The sequence below is a fragment of the Sesamum indicum genome, linkage group LG8 (assembly GCF_026168435.1).
Source record: "Sesamum indicum cultivar Baizhima isolate 11 linkage group LG8, ASM2616843v1, whole genome shotgun sequence".
NCBI lineage: Eukaryota > Viridiplantae > Streptophyta > Magnoliopsida > Lamiales > Pedaliaceae > Sesamum > Sesamum indicum.
This window is the reverse complement of record NC_142664.1, coordinates 6,749,931-6,770,715: the sequence shown is the minus strand read 5'-3', so window position 1 is coordinate 6,770,715 and position 20,785 is coordinate 6,749,931. Positions and strand designations below refer to the sequence as shown.

The 20,785-nt window shown below is 33.9% G+C and overlaps 1 protein-coding gene across 3 annotated transcripts; it reads right to left on the bottom strand.

Annotated features, from left to right (window-relative positions):
- Positions 1-1,110: 1,110 nt before the first annotated feature.
- LOC105167814 (homeobox-leucine zipper protein ROC8) lies at positions 1,111-12,018 on the bottom strand. Of its 3 annotated transcripts, none has more exons than XM_088884302.1 (11): positions 11,387-12,018; positions 8,735-8,879; positions 8,086-8,203; positions 7,783-7,974; positions 7,018-7,467; positions 6,831-6,923; positions 6,544-6,753; positions 5,569-5,752; positions 5,212-5,366; positions 5,020-5,109; positions 1,111-1,794 (listed from the first exon to the last, which is right to left on the bottom strand). In XM_088884302.1, the coding sequence occupies exons 2-11, from the start codon at positions 8,845-8,847 to the stop codon at positions 1,414-1,416; spliced, it is 1,986 nt and encodes a 661-aa protein (XP_088740428.1). In that variant the 5' UTR covers positions 8,848-8,879; positions 11,387-12,018; the 3' UTR covers positions 1,111-1,413. The 3 variants fall into 3 exon arrangements, with proteins under 3 accessions (XP_088740428.1, XP_088740427.1, XP_011085930.1); XM_088884301.1 differs by having other exon boundaries at positions 5,212-5,480; positions 11,387-12,015; XM_011087628.3 differs by having other exon boundaries at positions 1,111-1,791; positions 5,212-5,480; positions 11,387-12,014.
- Positions 12,019-20,785: the final 8,767 nt, after the last annotated feature.

Here is a 20,785-nt window from a genome sequence, read left to right as displayed (position 1 = left end):
CAAGATGAGCGACTATATTGTTTTAGTTGGTCGTGTGTGTTTTGAAGTTTATCCAAACATCATACAAATTTTGTGGTTGTCTCTGGAACAACCCAACAATAGAACCAAATATCATGATATTATAAAAAGACTAGCCGTTATGGCACGCATTCCTATATGCATATGATAAATAATATTTTTATGTTTTAAAATATATTATTAATAAGAAAAGATATATATAAACAAACAAAGTACATTTCCAAAAAAATAAAAGAAAGAAATAAAGAAGGCAAGAAAAAAAAAATACTTAAAGCCTTCTCTTATTTATTAGTATAGATAAAAATAATTATACACATACCAAGAAATGCAACTTAGACAGTTAATTCTATAATTAGTGATTTCAAAAATGAATTTAAATAACATAATGAATTTTTAAATCTTAATCACAAGAGACTTTTAAATTCAAATTTTTCAGTTAATATATTTTGTTGATCATGATATCATCAAAATTAAGTTTTTGATGATAATAATATTAATTTACATAATATCATTAGCAATGACATAATCGTAGGAATATTTTAATCAAATAAAAAATTGTACGAAATCAATGGAGTTATTTATACTCTTATAATAGTATAGACACAGATGCGTATCAACTTACAGATAGACGTAATTTTCAGATGAGAATGAAAATCAGATAAAATCAGAATTGCAATTTTCTGTTGTGCACTTTTTTTTCTATATATTACAAACTACAATGTTTTCTATTTCTTCCTCTATTTTTCAAATGACCTATGCTCCTTATGCAAGAGTAATAACAACAATCAAGATATTTCATCTTTCTTAGACAAAATATGCATCTAATTAGACATGTGCAAAGTATGAGCATACTTTGTTGTAAGATTTTCAAAGGTTATGTCCCTGTGCAAGATATTTACCTTGTACAAATTTACAGAGGCTGCAATAAAATAGAAATTCCCAATACATCTGATCAAACAATGAGATTCTCAAAAGCAAGTTTGTGCATTATATGAGAACATAAGCACAATAATCCTGAACGATGTCAAACAAATAAACATACTTTGAGGCGTGTTCGGTGACCATTTATACATCATCACATTGAATCAAAACTGAAAATGGAGATAATAATTCTTTAATGAAATTGTAGTTCGTGTGCAATATGAAGGACAAATAAACTCGATTTTCCTATTCTTACCATCCGATCAATAATTAGCAAGATTAGTAGACGGTCATGAGATATAGTAAGAGAAAATTACTAAGAGATGTTACACATTCTCTAGCAAATTATATGAAAGGCAAAGAAAAACTACTTGTATCAAACAAGGAAAAGCCAAAATGGTCAGTAAGCAATTCATCACCCAAAACCTTACGTGACATAAACAATTTGAGAGTAATGCTAATGTTGCACCGATCCTAATCAGGATAATCAAGTGCTGCTTTGATCTTTTGAATGGTGGAGCTTATAAGAGTATGCACGGTGGCAACTGACTCCATGTTCAGTTGCTTTGTTAATGTGCTATGACACACTAATATTTGAAAAGCAACTGTAAGGAGTGAACCACTAGAACTATTGCTGCTCGAACTACTTGAAGCTCCCATTCCCTTGTTCGCACGGCCATCACTAGAGATCACATATCCTGATGGAAGGATTGGTATTCTCATGGTGTCCTCGCCATTTACAACTGAAATGATGGCCTGTAGATCTATGGGAGCATAGATCATTATCGCTCCCAAAGGGTCGATGCTACTCTCTTGCAACATCAACATATTGTTCTCTTTGGGTACAAATGGCTGCTTCACAAACACCATTGATATAAAAAACAATTCAATTATTTCGCAAGGGAAAGTAAAGAATAAAGAGAATGCAATAAATTTATTCAACTTAAATGTGAAATGAAAAATAAGATTAACTCATAATCTAATAAAGATAGATTGATAGGCTTATGCATTAGTACTCAGCTAAAAGTTATTTACTCTTTAGTTACTATATTATATCTTAAATGTAGATGAACTTTGATCGACCAATAGCTTCAGAATCAAGTATATGGCAACTTATGAGGCAAGTATAATGGCGAGGAAGTAATTACTAGACTAGGAAATAGACCTGTGCATATTCTTTTGTCACCTCAAGTGCGCATATATTGCACGTTCGTAAATAGTTCACCTTGTTGACGGATACTTTTTTATGCTTCCTTTATATCTTTCGTTGGTTGGACCTTAATAATTTAGATAATTCTCAATAATTACGAAACGCATAATTCAACATGTCAAATATAGAAACTAATAGCAGCGTTTTGGACAATATCATTCCAAATATAGGTAATAAACATGGTGAACTTCACCCTTTGTTTTTCTCTAATTGGATTATATAGTTGACCCTCACTATGTAGTAATCAATAAGCGACTAAGGAGCATATGATTTTCACACACAAATACGAAATTATTAGCTTATTAAAAGATTGCTAATAATAGAAAAATTCTACTGCATAATAAACAATCTTCCCTGTCTTAGAAAATTGAATATGTTCTTTAAGTCTTATCATTGAACTATTTTGCTAAATAAATACTATGTTATATTCAAGATACTAATGGATACAGAAACATTTATGCGTTTTCTAGTTGAGTGCACATTTACTAGACTTCAATTGGTGACAGTTTGACATCCAACAATCTTTTAGGTGTTTAATATAACAACTTCTATGTAATATAAAATTCTTCTCTGTTTCGACTTCTAAAAAATATTCAAAAGTTGAATTGATAATATCCCAATTGAAATTTCTCTCCTTGATGCAAAGCACAACTACAACTATAAGGTAACAATTTATAATACATTTGTAGTCAAACTATACATTCTTAATGTTGCTTGATCATATATTATACTAATTATACATATTTATATATTCAACAAACATCGAGACCACATGGTTAGTAATTTGTACAAAAACTAAATTGAATAAGCTAAGTCATTTTATTTCTTTTTATAAGTTTTGTGTTTTAAGCATGTTCGGTTGGTCCACTAATTTATGTTTCAATCATATGTATAAGAAGACGGCTAAGAAACAAGTTCAAGCATGAAGTTACTTGTCCCGAAACTCGTGTGCATTATTATATAGATAAAACAGTTGACAACATGTATTTAGGTAAACTTCTTCCATTTGCATGTACAGGAGATGGCAACCTAAGTCCAAAAATATCCTCCTAGTTCTGCAAAATATGATTACTACAAGAAAAATGCATATAGCGATAAAATATTAAGCAACAAAGTAAAAGCTCATCTCAAGTGATTATATTAAGTGACAATCAGGCTAATGTGCCACAAGGGTGACTCGCACAATCATATGAAAAAACAATATTCCACATCATTCATTAGGAACTTCTTCACACTTAAATAACCACTATTCCTATGCAAGAATTAGTTTTAATATTCAGACGATATCCACCAAAAGCTAGTTGTTTGACTCAAAATAACAACTTATCACATAAAGTTATAATAATTCAAATAACATGAGGATATATTTTGTATGATTTATAAGGAGAATATAATAGGAAAAAGTTTTTCCTAAAGGACTGAACTTCACAGAGCGCTGACAAATCTCCTGCATTTTTCTGTTTTATTAATTCTAAGCATGTATCAATTCAATTCTAAGACTTTAATCCTAACAGCTATACTCGAGTGTTTACAGTTTTATCAATCATGTAATTTTGCCTAATAAAAGCCATAGTTCAAATTCAAATGAATGCATTTATGCATAGGATATAGGTTTCATCTTCGCACCAGAGACCAAATTTATCATAAAATATCAACAATCTGGACTTTCACTTTTGTTTCTCTGAATATTCCTGGACATTAATATACTGATTCCAAATTGAAGAAGCTAGAACACTCATTTTACGGAATGCTTGTATATGTTTGAACTTTCTAAATGTTAAATTTAAGCAATTTGAAAAGTGTTTAGAAATTAATTAGGAAAATAGTACAAAGTGATGATATGGTGTTTGATAATAAGAAAGTTATGCTCCTGTATTTGTTATAAAAATATGTTTAACATATTCTTGTCATGTTTCTCCAACTTTTTCATTTTCTTCCCCTTTTTCACTCCCTCCCTTGCTTCTCTTGCTTTTCCTTTTTTTTTCAGCCCTTCTTTGTTTTTTTCTTCTTTCCTTCTGCTCCCATAGACACTCTAAACAACCTTCCCCAACCTCTAGCCCTACAATCAGCAATCCCCCAGCCTAACCCCCATTGCTCACCCCATCTTGCTCCAAGCCCCACTGCCGGCAATAATCCTTTGTGTATATTATAATATATATATATATATTATCTCATATGTATGTATATGTAGCGGGTATGTATGTGTGTGTCTCTATATATGTTCAGATTTTATTTACATTCATGTGTGTGTGTGTGTGGGGGGGGGGGGGGGGCATTGCGCTGGTGCTTGTGGTGGTTGGTGCTCTCTAGTGTTCCTTTGGTAGTGGTTTAGAGATGATTTAATCCGGAATGGGTCTGGGATTGAGAGGATCATTTGGTGTATTTGCAAATAATTGGATGACAAAGATGTCCAAAAATAACATCTAAAATAATTAAAATAACAAAAGCTAAAAAAAATTGATCCTATTGGTGTTTCTAGCATCTTCTTAGACCAAATAATTTTAATTCAAGGAACAGAAGCTGAGATAGCAAAACTCTCAAAACCCTTTCTTTAGCTAGAAGTCAAGAAGTGCCTTTTTAAGTTCGTGCAAACACTCTATTAAGATTGGAGGGTCATAATTTTCCAATATTAGATGTATCCCCTATGCAATTTTAGTGTTTACCACGAATGCAATTATTTTATAACCCGACAAGTGATTAATCATCACAGTTTTTCCCAGACAAGCAACTTTGAAAATAAAGCACCATAGTGTAATCAAAGTTTCCTAATTAATTTTCTTATCATTATCTAAACCACATTGGATGAGAAGCTTCGTCGACATTTAGACCTTAAAACAATGTAGAACAAATAAAGGTTGAGGAAAAATAACCTGGATGATAGAGATACAATTTCCAGGATGGGTCCCAGTTGAGATGTGTGCAACTGCATTCACTGGATTCCCACTGGATAAGACGTCCCACTGCATGGAAAATGCATTTATTCTTCCTAACGTAGTTCGGATGCTTCAAAAGGATGACATATAATTTGAGTATCAAGATAAAGTCGGAAACATTCTATATACCTGAACTCTTTTTTTCTCATCTTTGAAGAAGTTAAAGAGATTCTCATTCGAAACGGGAAGCCAAAGAGAGGTAGCTGCACTGACAATGAAGCCATCGGGTTGGCCCAGTCCATTACTCTTCCGAAGCGAGACTCGCACTCCACTATTTTTAAATTCTGACAGATGTGGAAAATCAAGTTTATCAGACATGCTCAATGCTTCACAAAAGTTGTTCATCATTCTGTGAGAAAGCTTCATTAAGTTTCTCCGGCCTTCAAGTGAGTCGATAACTGAATGAAGAAAGAAATAGTGACCATTTTAAGCACAGTTTCAAGTATCAAAACCATCCTAGACTGGAAAGTAGAAATCAGAGTATACCCCCTTCAAGTTCATGTTTATGTGTGGTAGTTAGGCCCATTGAGAATGCAAATCTCTCGCACATCCTCTGAAGAGTAGTAATCCACCGTTTGGCTCCATATGCTTGACAACCACACACTAAATCTCTATACAAACGATGAGTCAAAGACTTGTCATCCACTTGAACATGTTCGATCCATGTAACCTAAAAAAAAGAACAATAAACATTAACTAGACATGGTATATCAGCATGACAGCATAGTGAAAAGAAATTAATGCTGAAAAGCAGCTAAGACAGTTTACTTGGCTAAGAAGTGCTAATAAGCTAGCATATGCCAAGTTTCTACTCATGCCAATTGCAGTCCGTGACTTTATACTTTATATGTCATTGACTCTAGTGTATTTACTCTTACCTTGTAATATAAGGGTGTAGCCCGAACAAGGTACATTAGATTTTCCCCAATAGTATCATAAACTAAAATAAGTTCCCGATGGAACTATATAAATTTATTAAAGCATTAAAACAATATTATAGTTTCTTTGACATTTGATGATCCATGTGTCATACCACATGATAATAGACAACTAAGTCTTTCATTACTTACTTTTAGTGGTTGGTTCCAACTAGACTAGATCCATGCACAAATCTCCTAATTAACGGCACACCATACTGTAAATGCTGCATGATAAGACACGCATCAATGTACGAAATGTCTTGACAACCTGATTTTTAACATTTATTTTTGTAGAAGTCAAGGAACTAATATAAGTTCATTCCATATTTATCAAATAATTGAATTCACTGTTACAAATTGACTCTAACTCTACTTAAAAAGACATTTACTTTATTGTAATCATCTTAACTTAGAAAAAGCATTTACTTTATCACTTAAATTAGGAGAACTATTACTTTATTGTAATTATCGTCATGCTGCCAAGGACGGAAATCAGATTATATTAGTCAAACCGAAATAAATGTGATGCTGTTGAACTTACAGTTGATTTTCCATTCGACATATCTTCAATCATACACCCTGAAGGAAGCTTCCAAGAGCGAGTAGGAGGGGCATCTTGGAGCTCTTTGATGAAATCGTAGGATACATCTACCATCACCCAAGTATTTAAATTAAGCTGCCGGCAATACCGAATGAAAAAGAATTCTCGAGGAGCCACAAGAGGTGACAGAATGTGCAACTTTTCATACATCTGTTTCAACAGAGTCATAAACTCAAATTGTATCCATTCAGATTCATGCAAAAGGGTACAGATATTGAGATCATTACCAAATGTAACAAACCACCCAAGCTTCCAGTATCAAGTACTTCAATGGTCCTTGCTTTTGTGACTATAGTAGAAAACATGTCTTTCCATTTGTTCTGCAAGATTAGCAAAATATATTTTTACTTGAAACCTATAGAGTATACTCTCATGGTAAGGTGTAACACATGTAGGAGTCATCAGGCGTTATACCACATCAAGAAGCATTTCAATTAAATGTATTGCAGCCATTGACACCTCGCCTGAATCTTTTGATGATTCGAATCTAGCACTTGCAGTTTTGAAATGATTTGGCTTGGGGAAAAGCTTATCATAGCTATCACGATGGAGCAGATATCTCCCATCAGATGGAGCCTTGACCCACACCGGCTCATTCACACGTAAAAGCTCCACTAGTTCATCCATCGCACTAATGGTTGTCTCAATAATAATAGATTTCTCTGCCTCTTGTATACCACTAGACCAATGTGGCGATATGGTATTCTCTGAATTACGGGGCATGTGTTCAAGATCAAGAGGAGTAATTCCCATCCTTTCACCAAGAAAATGTTTCCCATGAATATTCATATGGGAATCCACTCCAGGCAGAGGAGTAGTTGAATTTCCCATATAATTGGAGAAGAAGTTGATCGTCCGTTCATGCTGAAAAGTTCATGTAAAACAACATTAAGAAATGCTGCAAATAAACATCTTAATAGTCAACATGGAGTTGCAGATAACATAACGTGACAGCTTATCTACAGTTTCTATTCCTAAAATCCAATCATCTTTGCTTCACCATTAGTCTTCTCTAAACTCTCTAACAATCAACTGCAGAATCGAGGGGATCTTAATTCATGAGCATGATTCGTATATGCTTGTGCTCAGGTAATAAGCAAAAACATAATCGGTCATTACATATTGGTATATACAAAAGATAAATTTTCCATAAAAAATGAATTGCTAGGTAACAATCACCTCTTCTTTCAATCGTGCATTTTCCATCCTCAACCTCTGTAAATTGTGGTGTTTCTCTTCTTCCCCAAGACCTGATCCATTACAAGCAGGACAAATGATGTTTTTCAGCGCCTCTTGCATTGCAAGATTCTCGCAGTGAATTCGTTCATTTTCAGCCCGAAGAGCATTGTTGTCTGCTCTCTCATTCTGAGCCTGAAACGTGTTCCCAACAAGTAACCAGATTACATAACGAAGTAAAGATACTTGTCAAGTAACAAACAACTCGACAAAGTATTATTGTACCACGTGTAAACAATATAGTACCTTTATCTGAGTCCTTTTATTTTGAAACCAGAATTTAATCTGCTTCTGATCAAGGCCTAGCTCCCTGCTCAGTTGCTGCCTTTGGTTCTTATCTGGGTGTGGGCATTCTTTATAGAAACTACATGGATATGATAATTAGGGGAAAGAAGCAGACTAGTAAGGAAGGAACAAAACAAATGAGAAAATCAAATCATGATATATTCATGAAATTGTATAAATTCAAGCTATTGTGTCCTAATCATCAAACAAGACATTTTGAATAATCTATAACTATTGAGATCTATTTATGATGGTAAAAAACAACGATACTTTGTATACTCATACATCAGTGACAATAAAGTAATGGTAATAAAACATAATTCCTAGGAAAAAACTGTGGAAAGTCCCTTGTCGCAGTATCCTGTTAAAAGATGATATTTTCTATAGCAATACCGGTTTGAAAATTACGAAGATCAATTTATGGTAACATAAAGTCAGTAACAGTCTTCATGAGAAAAAGAGTATATCCTGAGAAATATGTTCAGATGCGAAAATGTAATTGATCATGCAAATGAAGGTTCAGAAACCAAAGTAAAAGATAAAAACAGGTTGTCAATGGAATATAACATTTTCATCACTGAAATGTAGAAGGTTGAGAGTTCAATATTACGCTTCAAGTTGCTGAATTTGTTGTGTAGAGTGACGATGGTACTGCTTCTTGCCCTTTTGAGAGTTGGAGGTTTCTTCTTCACCTGATCCATTTCCTCCATATGATGAATCCATCTATTCAACTGAAAGAAGAGCTTCTTTTATTCCTGGGTAAATAAATTAAGAATGATTAGCAAAAGAATAATCAGGGCATCACATATAGCAATTGTGCTGGCATTCTAGCAGTAACAAAGTTCGCTCATGGAGAACAATATACATGAAAATTAAGACAAACACACAAAAAAGTTGAAAGCTTTTTCTTGTTTATATTAAATTTCAATATATATCCCTTCATACATGCTTCGATGAGTTAGAGTACTTGGGACACAAAGATATAGATTGCAAGTAATAATTCATAGAAACTGAAAGAAAGAACTTACCTAAGTTAAAAAATTCTGAAATACACTCAAGAATGAGGAAGGAGATAGTTTGTACATATGAAACAATTTGTAAATGTTTCTGCTATATGCAAGTAAGGCTTGTGTGAGTATGGTTGTCTTGACGATAGATCTTTCACTCAACTTAAATAGGGTTTCACATCTGGAATAATGGGTTCAAACTTCGTTATGAACAACTAAGAGCAAATGAAGTATAAGACAAAATAATCTGAGACTGCAAAAGAAGGGATTTAAATCAAAGGTCAAAAGTACATATTGTTGAATATAAAGGCACATACAGAACGCAAATCTTGAAATATTGATCTTTATCTAAAAAATCAAAATGAATTTTATGCAAATAAGGAATAAAATTATGTAGGCAATAATTCAAAATTTTCCTTTTATTTCCATTAGCTTATAAGGTTGGGTAATGAATTAATACTTCATTCTTTGAATATGGCCATTTATTACCACAATCTGCCAGTGATTGATGACGATTGTTTTTTATCTGTCATGGGATTAAGACAAATAATTACTCAGCAAAAATATATGGCACATTTATTGTTATTAGTTCATTTTTATAAAGAAGATATCAATCTTCTGCTACAGAGATCTAATTCATATTTGTTAGTGAAAAAGCTGAAAATGAATACTAAAATGATAATTTTCGATGTTCCTCTTTATATATAGTTCTTCTGATTGGCTTGCATTTCAATTAAATCATTAGCCTCATAAAGTATCAATGCTATTAGCCGTATATTCTTGATACCAGCTCAATGGCGGGCCCGTTCTTAGACTTAGTTCTGTTGATGCAATACTTTATACACCATTAATTTAGAGGTGCCTATAGTTAAATAAAAACATTAAATACCTTACGAACAAAGTCGCTTCCTCTATTTCTCTAATAGCTTTTACAGAGTGAAATAAATATTGCAGCAAATATACATACCCTTTCTAGGAGTTGCTGTGACCAAAAAACCAATAGTTTTCTTAAATTAAAATATTACACATGTCTGATGATAATTTAAATTGAATATTTGTTCTGTCACAGATTAAAGGTTAATATCAAGTACAACAAACAAAAGTCCTTCAGTTTTACATTCCACCTCTTATTAATTGATAAATATTTATTTCTTCAAAGCTCTTTGCATGAAAATCAGAAGGAGAACTTCCTTCGGACCTTGTGTACGGTCATTTTTAATTAGACTATCTCGGAGCTAGTTCTCACTATAGGAAATAAAAACTCAAACCCACCAGCTTTCAATTTAAAGTGAGTGGCTGATGATATTAACTTCACTATAAGTATACTGAAGTACTAGCCACAGCATTACCTCTTGATCATTCTCCAAACAGTACAACAGTCTTATACGATTGTACTTCCATAATAGCATATCAATAAATAATAATCCGAGACATCCAGAGACTTTTCTCCATGTATAAAAATATACCTCAAAATCTTATAATTATGATACATGAAAGGTCAATGCAATATTAGGAACTTTTAGCTATTCCCATACATAAATATTGCTCTGCACTAGCATCCTTTTATTCGTCTGCATTACAAGTATAATTTTGATCTATGGCATGCTTACTATTTATATATAATGTTTCTTCAACAAGTTTTTTTTAGCAGGAAAAAAATGTCTGAATCTATATGTATCTCCAAAATCCAGGGAACTGTTTAACCTATCAGAGATGCATTTTCATAATAGTTGCTCAATCTTTGAGAACTTAGTAAAGAATATTCCAATCATCCTACCTCAATTTTACGTTTCATATACAGTTTAGCTTCATAGCTGATTTTACTGCACTTACGTAACATCATGGATGTATCTAAACGATTACATAAGTCTTTAACGTCCATGAAATTATCATTTTAATGTAAGTTCATATGAATTTACATTGAGTTCAACTATAATTTAATTTTCACCATATATGATGGAGAAATCATCTAGTGAACAAGTCTAACCATTTACTTCAGGCAAAATGCTAACACCAATAAAATTTACATATATGATCATATCAATAAGCAAAGCACTTTGAATGAACTGCAGAATCAATCAAGGTTTCAGTTGATGGAGCTAATTTTTGGTGGAATAAATCATGTAACTAAAGTCTTGCAGTCAAAATTTTCACTCATCTCCTTTCTAATTAACAAAAATTACAAGCCAATTCTTGAGGACAACAATTATCAGACTTCAGTTAGGGAAAGAAAAGGGTGTAGGAGTAGCTCTTACTGCATTAGGTACAAGGTGTTGCAGCATGATGTACAAGCTCCAAAGTATGCAGTCTTTTCCCCAAGCAAACAACCAGGCACCAAAAGAACACGCCACCGGCAAACCAGAAGAACGTAAAGTATATGGACTCCGCCGCCAGTTCTCAGTAATGCGCCACCAGCTCTCGCCACCTCTGCTCCGCCAGTCAGCCGCTTCTTCCTCCGCTTCGCTCATCTCCGAAAAGTGAAAATCAGAGACGATTACAGTTCATGCTAATGAGAAATGCCTAATAATCTGTTTTCGATGAAATAGCTGGCAACAAAATTCAACAAAAAAGACAATACTAGTTTCAGACCTCCGCAACAAAGCCAAATTTTCATGAATGAAATTTCAAGAGAACAGTTGCAGAAATTGCTTAATTATGGAGGATTATTATATTATATTGATTAAATAATATAAATCTGAATATAATATACATCATGATTAATCATAAACAAACAAACAAAAATATACGCATAGTTGATGTGAAACTGCTCCAGTTACTTTAAAGATGCCAGTAATCGAGCGCACTCAAAATCTATGCAAAATATTAAAAAAAATATTTATGTAGTTTATTATAATTATATGTTCGTGAAAAATATATTAATCACAATTGTTGTACCAATTGTTCACTTTCATTGGATATATAAGGGCTGCTCCTTTACTTGGGCTTATAAGCCCTAGTACCCCACCAAATCATCCTTTATTTTATGTTTACAGAGGGAAAAATTTATTTTAAATTTTATATTATTTTTAATTTAAGTTCATTTTTTATGATTCTTTAATATTGCATTCTGTAAATTGAATTTTTTTTTAATTTTAGTCCTCACGTGTATTTTTCGTCTAATACTTAATGGAGCTACTAGGATTTTACTACATTTTCATTAATTATTGGATAGAAAATAAACGTGAGGACTATATTAAAAATTGTCAACATATACAATGAAATGGAAAAAATCGTAATAAATGAGACTAAATTAAAGAAAATAATAAATACATTGGGTCAAGTACAATTTTTTTCTCATTTCAGGTAGTTCATGATTTAATCGCAAGGCCCATTATACATCCCGATATTTCGCCAATTGTTGTGCGACCCATAACAAAGTTCATGGGATACTGCAAGTCATGGGATAACAAAGCTCATTTTGTCCTCGAGTTAATTTAACTTCACATATCGCAGTATAGGCGGTACTGCAAGTTAGGTACCATTTTTTACAAAATAGCCAGTTTTAATGTTGTATTTTACAGATATTTTTGCACTTTAGGTACCCTATTTTTATTTTGACCCCTAATCTTTTTAGAAGTATTAATTTGGTTCCCAATTTTTTTTTCAGCAAAAATATTCCCATTACTATTCATTGTTCAGGTCCAACATTCTTTCGAAATAAAATTAATCCTGCATTAATTCATACCTTGTTTCGACTGCTTTGTTTTCATGTATTCCAAGTTCTCAGTTTTACGAACATCCTTCAATTACACTACTGCAGCAGGTGGTTCGCGGTCACGTGCCTCCTTCAGCAATAGAACAGCATAATCCTACTTCATTTCCTACCTTAGGGTGTAAAAGATAATCCAAAATAGAAAGTTAATAGAATTTTGATCAAACAAGTTGAACACAACCTACTAAAATTATTAAAGCTTGAACCAGCATTAGAGAACTCAATCTTGCAGAATTGTTTGTTCGCTAAGAAGCGCGTTCTTGAAACACACTTATTACTATCCTTTCAGTTTCTATTGCTTAAGTTATTAGAGTAGGTTAGTTTGTTAGGAATAGTTAGTTAATTGGTTTAGAGGTCTTCATTATTCTATTTAAGGCTTGTTTTAAAATCTTGTAAATCACTTCTTTTGCAGAATTTCAGTTGCAATTCAATACAGAGGAATTACTAGCCACTCTGATACTACTGCATTCTTTTTCATTCTTTTGAAAACTATGAATCTAGAATTCAATTCTTTTAGATTGTACTTCACTTTCTTCCAACATCATGGGAGATACGAAAACTGCTGAAGCAACTGGAACAGGGGATCGCAAGCCACAATTAATTTATGAAAATATAATACTGCAAGGAGGCGTTCACCTTGAATTGAGCTTGGACTCAGTACCTAGAAAGAAACAATTACTTTTCTTAGGTGAGATCCATCGAAATTCGCCCTAGGAGTCAAATAAAAACTGGAATTTATTGATGGTTCTTGTCATAAATCAACTGATGACAAGAACGAAATAGGGATCTTCATATGGATGGAAAAAGATTGCAGTCTGTTTGATAATGATCGACCAGATAGACCATGTCTTCATCCATAGGATCCCACAGGGTCGATCGAAACATTGATTCTTTTCTGAACTACTCATTTGAAAATGATATCCACATTGTTCATAAATATTCATTTTTTATTTTAAAATTTGTTATAATTTAATCCATAACAATGTTCACATTAACCCACAAATGCCTTTATTTTTTAGTTGCATCGAGATCATAAGACCTTTCTCTTAGAGTTAAATCACTACTCTTCGCGTAGGTTTGTATATTAGACCTTCGCTTTCACTACTAGTTCTACATTTATAAAAAATGCACCTAGAAATGTAACTGTCCTTACTATCACTTACAATGGACGTATCAATATAGATTTGAGACTGAAGATAACTGTCAACGCAACTAGTAATGTGATTATTTCAACTAGATTGAGTACCGACCATGTAACGATTATATAGGGATCTTCACTCGAAAATCCATTATTTATAAAACTATGATTGCAATAACTAAAAAAGGAGCAAGTAAGGTAGGCTAAGATTCCATTCGAAGTAACAGGATTTGATGTTCACCATTTTCCTCTGATCGGAATCTGGAGTTTCTTGAGTAAAGGTCCCATCCGAATAGATCATGATTAGATCGACCATGCAGAAATGGATGAGCCCTAGTGATAGGATTCGGGCCGGTCCGACCCTGACTTGTTGGTTTGGGTGGTTGGGTTAGCACCCTTCGACACCACTTATCCGAAACAGATGCGCTACACTATGCAGCGAACAATGGCAGAAAACTGACTACATGGTTGTCTCATGGATTCTGAATTCAATTTCAAAAGACATATCATAAGCTTTTCTTTACACAATATTTGCAAGAGACCTGTGGCTCGAACTAGAATCAAGATTTGGTGAGATTAATGGGCGTTTACTTTATCAGTTCCAAAGAAAAATAGCATCCATGACTCAAGGAAATACGTTTGTAGTAGTATACTTCAAGAAGCTAAAAAAATTGTGGGATGGATTGGCAAGCTTGGACCCCTTACCCTCGTGTTCTTGTGGGGCGAGTTAGAAATTAGCATAACAGACTACTTCAAACCAACTAATGCAATTTTTGATGGGTTTGAGCGATGCATATGACCATGTGTGTAACCAAGTACTCCTAATGGACCCCTACCCACTATTGGAAAGGCTCACTCCATGTTCTTGCGAGTAGAGAAGCGAAGAGAGGTCTATTTTGGAACATCTGGACGAGACAGGGAAGGAGTGATGGCTGCTCAATTTGGAGACTAAGGAAAATAGACTGTCAACAAGGCAACTATCAAGAAGAGAGGATTTGTTGACAAAAAGCAACTACACTGTGATCACTATAAGAAATCTGGACACTCGAAGGAAAATTGTTTTAAATTAACTGGTTTTCCAGATTGGTGCTGGGATTTGGTGGAACAAAGAAGAAGAAATGGCAAACCACAAAATACGAGGGCCTTGAATGCACATCTGGAAGATGGAGAAAGAATCATACAAGGGGCCTCAATGGCAGAATCCCAGAATAGTTTATACGAACTTATTTGGACAGAGTTGAGAAGAGCATTGCAAAGCCAAGAATTCAACCAACAACGCTCCAACTTTGTGGAGTACCAAGACTTTTCAGGTACTGCTTTTACACGTACTAAAAGCATGACCATTATGCAATGACTTTTGGATTATAGGCAGTGAGGCATCAACCCACATATGTACAAATCCAAAAACCTTAAAAAACACGCTAATATCTGAAGGTTAATAACTCTATGCCTGATGGGACCATACATGTAGTAAATATGCAGGAAGTATTCACATTTCCAGTGACATTACATTTGTAAATGTCTTCTATGAACTTAAATACAACCTTTTGTCAGTGAATAAGCTATCTACTGATGGACCTTTTAGTGTGACTTTTACACAACACAAGTGTTTTATGCAGGACCTTCAGAGTAAAAGAGTTATGGCAGTAGGTAAACAAGAAGGAAGACTTACATTCTAGACAAAGAATTATCCTTCAAGAATAGCACAAAGACACCTGATGTCCTTACTAATCATAATTGTGAAGCTCTTGGAACTGAGCAAAAAATTATGTGAAATGAGTAGTTGATGGAAACATCTAGCATAGCACATTAGGGCATGCCAACAAGGATGTACTTAAACATTTACCTCTTTCTTGAAATAAATTGTAGACTTGAGAAGCAGTAAAATCTGCCCTTTAGCCAAACAACATAGATTGCCTTTTCCTTTAAGTGATACTCGAGCTATTGTTTTATTTGAATTATTTCATGTAGATGTTTGGGGGCCTTATAGACAATATTCCATTTCACGTTGCAATTATATGCTCACTATAGTAGGTGACTATAGTCGAGCCACAGACATATATGATGTTACACAATTCACAAACTCAACAGCATTAAAAAACTTTTACAATTTGATTGATACATTATTCAATGTAAAAATTAAGAAAATAAGAACAGATAATGGGACTGAATTTACTAATGAATGCCAAACTTTCTTTCAAATTAAAGGAATTATACGTCAAAGGGACTTGTATTTATACTCCTCAACAAAATGGAGTTGTGGAGAGAAAACACCAACATTTACTTCAAGTAGCAAGATCACTTATATTTCAAGCTAAATTACCCCAAAAATTCTGGACAGAAGCTTTACTTACAGCAACATACTTAATTAATAGGATGGCCCATAAACTTTAAATTGGAAAACTCCCTATGAGATGTTATATAAAGCTGCACCTAACTATGACCATATAAAAGTATTTGATTGTCTGTGATTTGCTATGAATGTGATTCCACATGAGGGTAAGTTTGAACCTAGAGCTTTGCGGTGTGTATTTCTAGCTTATGCTCATGGGAGAGTCATGGGAGAGAGGTTATAAAGTTATGGACTTGGAATCAAATACTGTACACATTGCTAGAGATGTGACTTTTCATGAAGGGACTTTCCCTTTTTATAGTATTGAGATCTCAAACACTTCATGTCCTCTACCAATGGTTAGTGAACATGAGGAAACAGGAAAATTACAGGATATTGAATAGGTTGAAGAAACTATTATGCAACAGGATCAACCTATCTTACCTAGAAGGTCTACTAGATAAGTCATAAGGCCTTCTTGGTTGGATGACTTTGTCTGCAGTGCTATAGATAATTATCTCCACTTACTAACACACACAAATAGTTGTTTTGTAGAAGGGTTGTCTGTATTGCAGGAACCAAAATGCTTTGTAGAAGCTCAAGAGAAACAAGAATGGAAAGAGGCTATGCAACAGGAAATAAATGCACTAGAAATGAATAAAACTTGGGAAATTTCCACATTGCCTCAGTGCAGAACACCATGGGCTGCAGATGGATTTACCAAGTAAAGCTCAGGCCAGACGGTTCAGTTGAGAGGTGTAAAGCAATGCTGGTGGCAAAGGGGTTCAGTTAAGTAGAAGGTATAGATTACAATTACTGCTTTGCTCCTGTGGCAAAGACAGACACAATAAGGTTATTTCTAGCAGTTGCAGTAGCAAGGAATTGGTCGTTACATCACTTAAATGTAAATAATGCTTTGCTCCATCGAACCTTAGATGAAGTCATTTACATATATCGCGAGAAGGTTACAAAATTCCACTAGGGATAGTTTGCAAACTCAAGAAATCATTATATGGCTTGAAGGAAGCTTCAAGACAATGGAATCAATAATTAACAGAAAAAAATTTAAAGCTTTTGGTTTCTTTCAGTCAAGCCATGATTATTGTTTGTTCACCAAGGGAACATGTTTGCATTTAGTTGCCCTTCTCGTTTATGTAGATGCCATCTTAGTTAGTGCAGCTATAGATGAGCTTATACAAGAAGTTAAGAGGTATTTGGATGATCTATTTTCAATTATAGACTTGGAACAACTAAGTACTTCCTGGGACTTGAGTTGGCAAGATCACCACAAGGCCTGATAGTAACATAAAAAAACAAATATGTTCTTGATATAATAAGAGATACTGGATTGCACAAGGGAAAAGCAGTTTCTACTCCACTTCCTGCAAGCTTGAAATATTCTACTGATTCAAGTGGAGTACTTTAGGATCCGTCCTGGTATAGGAGGTTAATAGGCAGGCTATTATACCTAAGATTCACAAGGCCCAACATTTGTCATGCAGCACAACAACTAAGCCAGTTTGTGCAACATCCACGCTTAGAACACTGGGATGCAACTATGCATTCTAGTTAGATATCTCAAAGCCAGTCCTTCTGTAGGTTTGTATTTCCCTTCAAATAATAAATTGAAGCCAGATCTCCGAAATCATAGCATTCAGGATCATCTTCTGGTTTAGACCCTTCTAGCATCCAAACTCTATTATATTGTTTCAATTATAATGTTTCGTGGATAGTTTGCACTTTCTATGACTCAATTCTTGCCGTTTGACTAGAGTCTGACGATGGCCTCGTGCAAGCGGTACTTGAATCCGCCGCTACATGTCTAGAGCCCTGTACTCTGATCGCATGTTTAGAGTCTTGCTCATTCAACTCGAGAATCATCACCGAAGGCAGTGATAACTATGCAAATTGTCATGATTTTGTAGTGATTTCACCTTCCTTTTTGACCTAAAATATTCCTAATCATGTGAATTTATTTAATTTTTAGCTAAAAAGGTTTGATATGGGATAAAGATGGCAAAATCAAGCTAAAAACGGAAGTTGAAGGCACCAAAAAGGGAAGAAAAGATTTCAAGATAGTTTTGCAGGACTGACTAAACGTGCCTACACTTTGTGCTTTAGTCAACACTAATGAAGAAAAGGAAAGATGCGATTTTTACAAGAGAAAAAGGAATGATTTGCTGAATTTTGGAAAGGATCCCTTTAAGTATATGATTAATGCAATTGGATGATTTGTTAACATGTTAAGAACCAATCATGTACTTAACCCCTCTATGTCTAGATTCGTAGGAGGCTTTTATTATAAATAAGGGGGTCTCTCAATTTGGGAGGACAACTTAGAAAATTAAATAGACAATTTCATTTTCATATTCTCTCTTTAGTTTTAACTTATTGCCTAGAGTTAATAGAATTCCACTTTCTAGTGTTTTCTTCTATTAATATGTCCGGCTAATTTGATCATTTTTTTTGTTAAGGTTAAGGTGATTGCTTGATTCGTAAATTGTTGTGTGATCTAATCTGCGTTTTTTACGGTTGTTAAATAAGTATTCATGTAGTTCTCTATGCCCTTATTACAAATATCTAATTATGAATATGGTACCCAATTGTTCATTATCAAGAAGGTTTGCTTAGCTAATTGAACTTTACAAATACGTGTAATTATTTGTTTAATTCAATACTCAGTAGTAACGTAGCATAATTAATTATGTCAAAGTAGTTAGTTATGTTATGGGGAATGCATGATCTAATTTAAACGAATTATCCTCGTAGCGATTTGTTAATTAGAATCATGCCTTTCAAATTCTTAATGTTGTTAATGATTAAATCTTGTGAACGTTCCTAGAGTTGTCTATTGATTAGAGATCTAGCCAACGGTCGTACCTTAACTGACGAAAAGGTAAGGAAAGGTAAGGTCGTTAGATCGTACCAATGACAATAATTGATTTATTTGTTTGAACAAGTATTATATTTGCATCGATGATTAACCCACAGAATCAAGCATGAACTTCACCTTAATTGGAAAAATTCTCTCTCATATCGTTACCCTCTAATTTTAATACCTTTTCAGTTTACTTTAGTTTTTATTTGATTATTTTTCTAAACAATCAAACCCCAACTATTTTCTTTTTATTTTAAAGAAATCAACTTGACACTGGTCCCTGTGGAATTGACCCTACTCCCACTTCTACAAAGTGTTTGTAGGAATTATTTTTACTGGTCTCGACACCTATGAGGCGACACCTTTTGAATTGGTTCAATGAGGTCAATTCGTAGCGAGCTAGTTCAGGGACAATAGGGTCGGCACGAAAACGCACGAGCGGAAGCAAAAAGCAAAGTAGAAAATAATAATTATAAACCAACATACCAAGGGGTGTACCCTTGAAGTTTCCAAGCGTTCGATGTAGTATGGAAATGAAAAATCACAAAATAAGACCATACGAGAATGTGGTATAAAACGAGATAAGTAAAAGGGAGAAGATGATACTTTTTAGAAATTATTTAGTTAGACGAAGCATTCACCCGAGTTTCCAATATATCAACCCTCTAAAATACATCCACACCACAATGGGAATTAGGATCTCTTGAACTGCTTGCTAGATGAGAACAAGAGAAAAATACTCCAAGAGAAAAGAGAGAGGGGGCCGATTCTAAGGAAGGAGAGGGAATTTTTGTGTTTGTATAATATTGTGTGATAATAATTTTCTAAATAATGATACACCATTTATATATATATCTTTAATGTCCAAGGTATTTCTTTATTCCAAATAAAGAGGATCCCTCAATTGACCAAAGTTGCACTTTCCAAAATTGCAACTTATTGGTCCATTTTTCCTTCCATAGAATATTCCAATGGACTCAAGGGAAGGGCCGATTTTTATGAAATAAATTCGAGGCCTAATGACTTTTAATTGATCCCAATAAAATTCATATAATTGAAGCCAATGTATTTAATCAAATTAAATACATAAGCTCAAATTGTCTGTATTAATTAATAAGATCCAACTTATTAAATGATAAGGACAAGTCCAATATAAATTAATACCATTAGTTTATCCTTGGGTCTTTCCATCTAATGGATCTCTCATTTGTAAGTAACCCAATTACTTACGGAATTAATTCCTTGTCCTTTCTCGGTGATTTGTGTGACACTCTTTAGGTGCACCTTTCAGCTAGGCTTGAGCTAGTGTCCAACACTATTATTAATTAAATCTAATTTAATTAATAATTATTGATCAACCCTTGAACAAGAAAATCTATTACCATGGGTGGTCGTATAGCAACGATCCATGGCACTAAAGACTAGGTGAATATCCATGTGAACATTATTCTTGAGTACATACGGTTATGGTCCTTCTGTCTACCGTCTCCCGGCATAGTTTAGGGCATGGAATTTGATGTCGGATCCCACCTTGGACTAGGCATTTATGGTTTAATACTTGAAACCGTGTTACGCTTAATTGATTGACATAGGA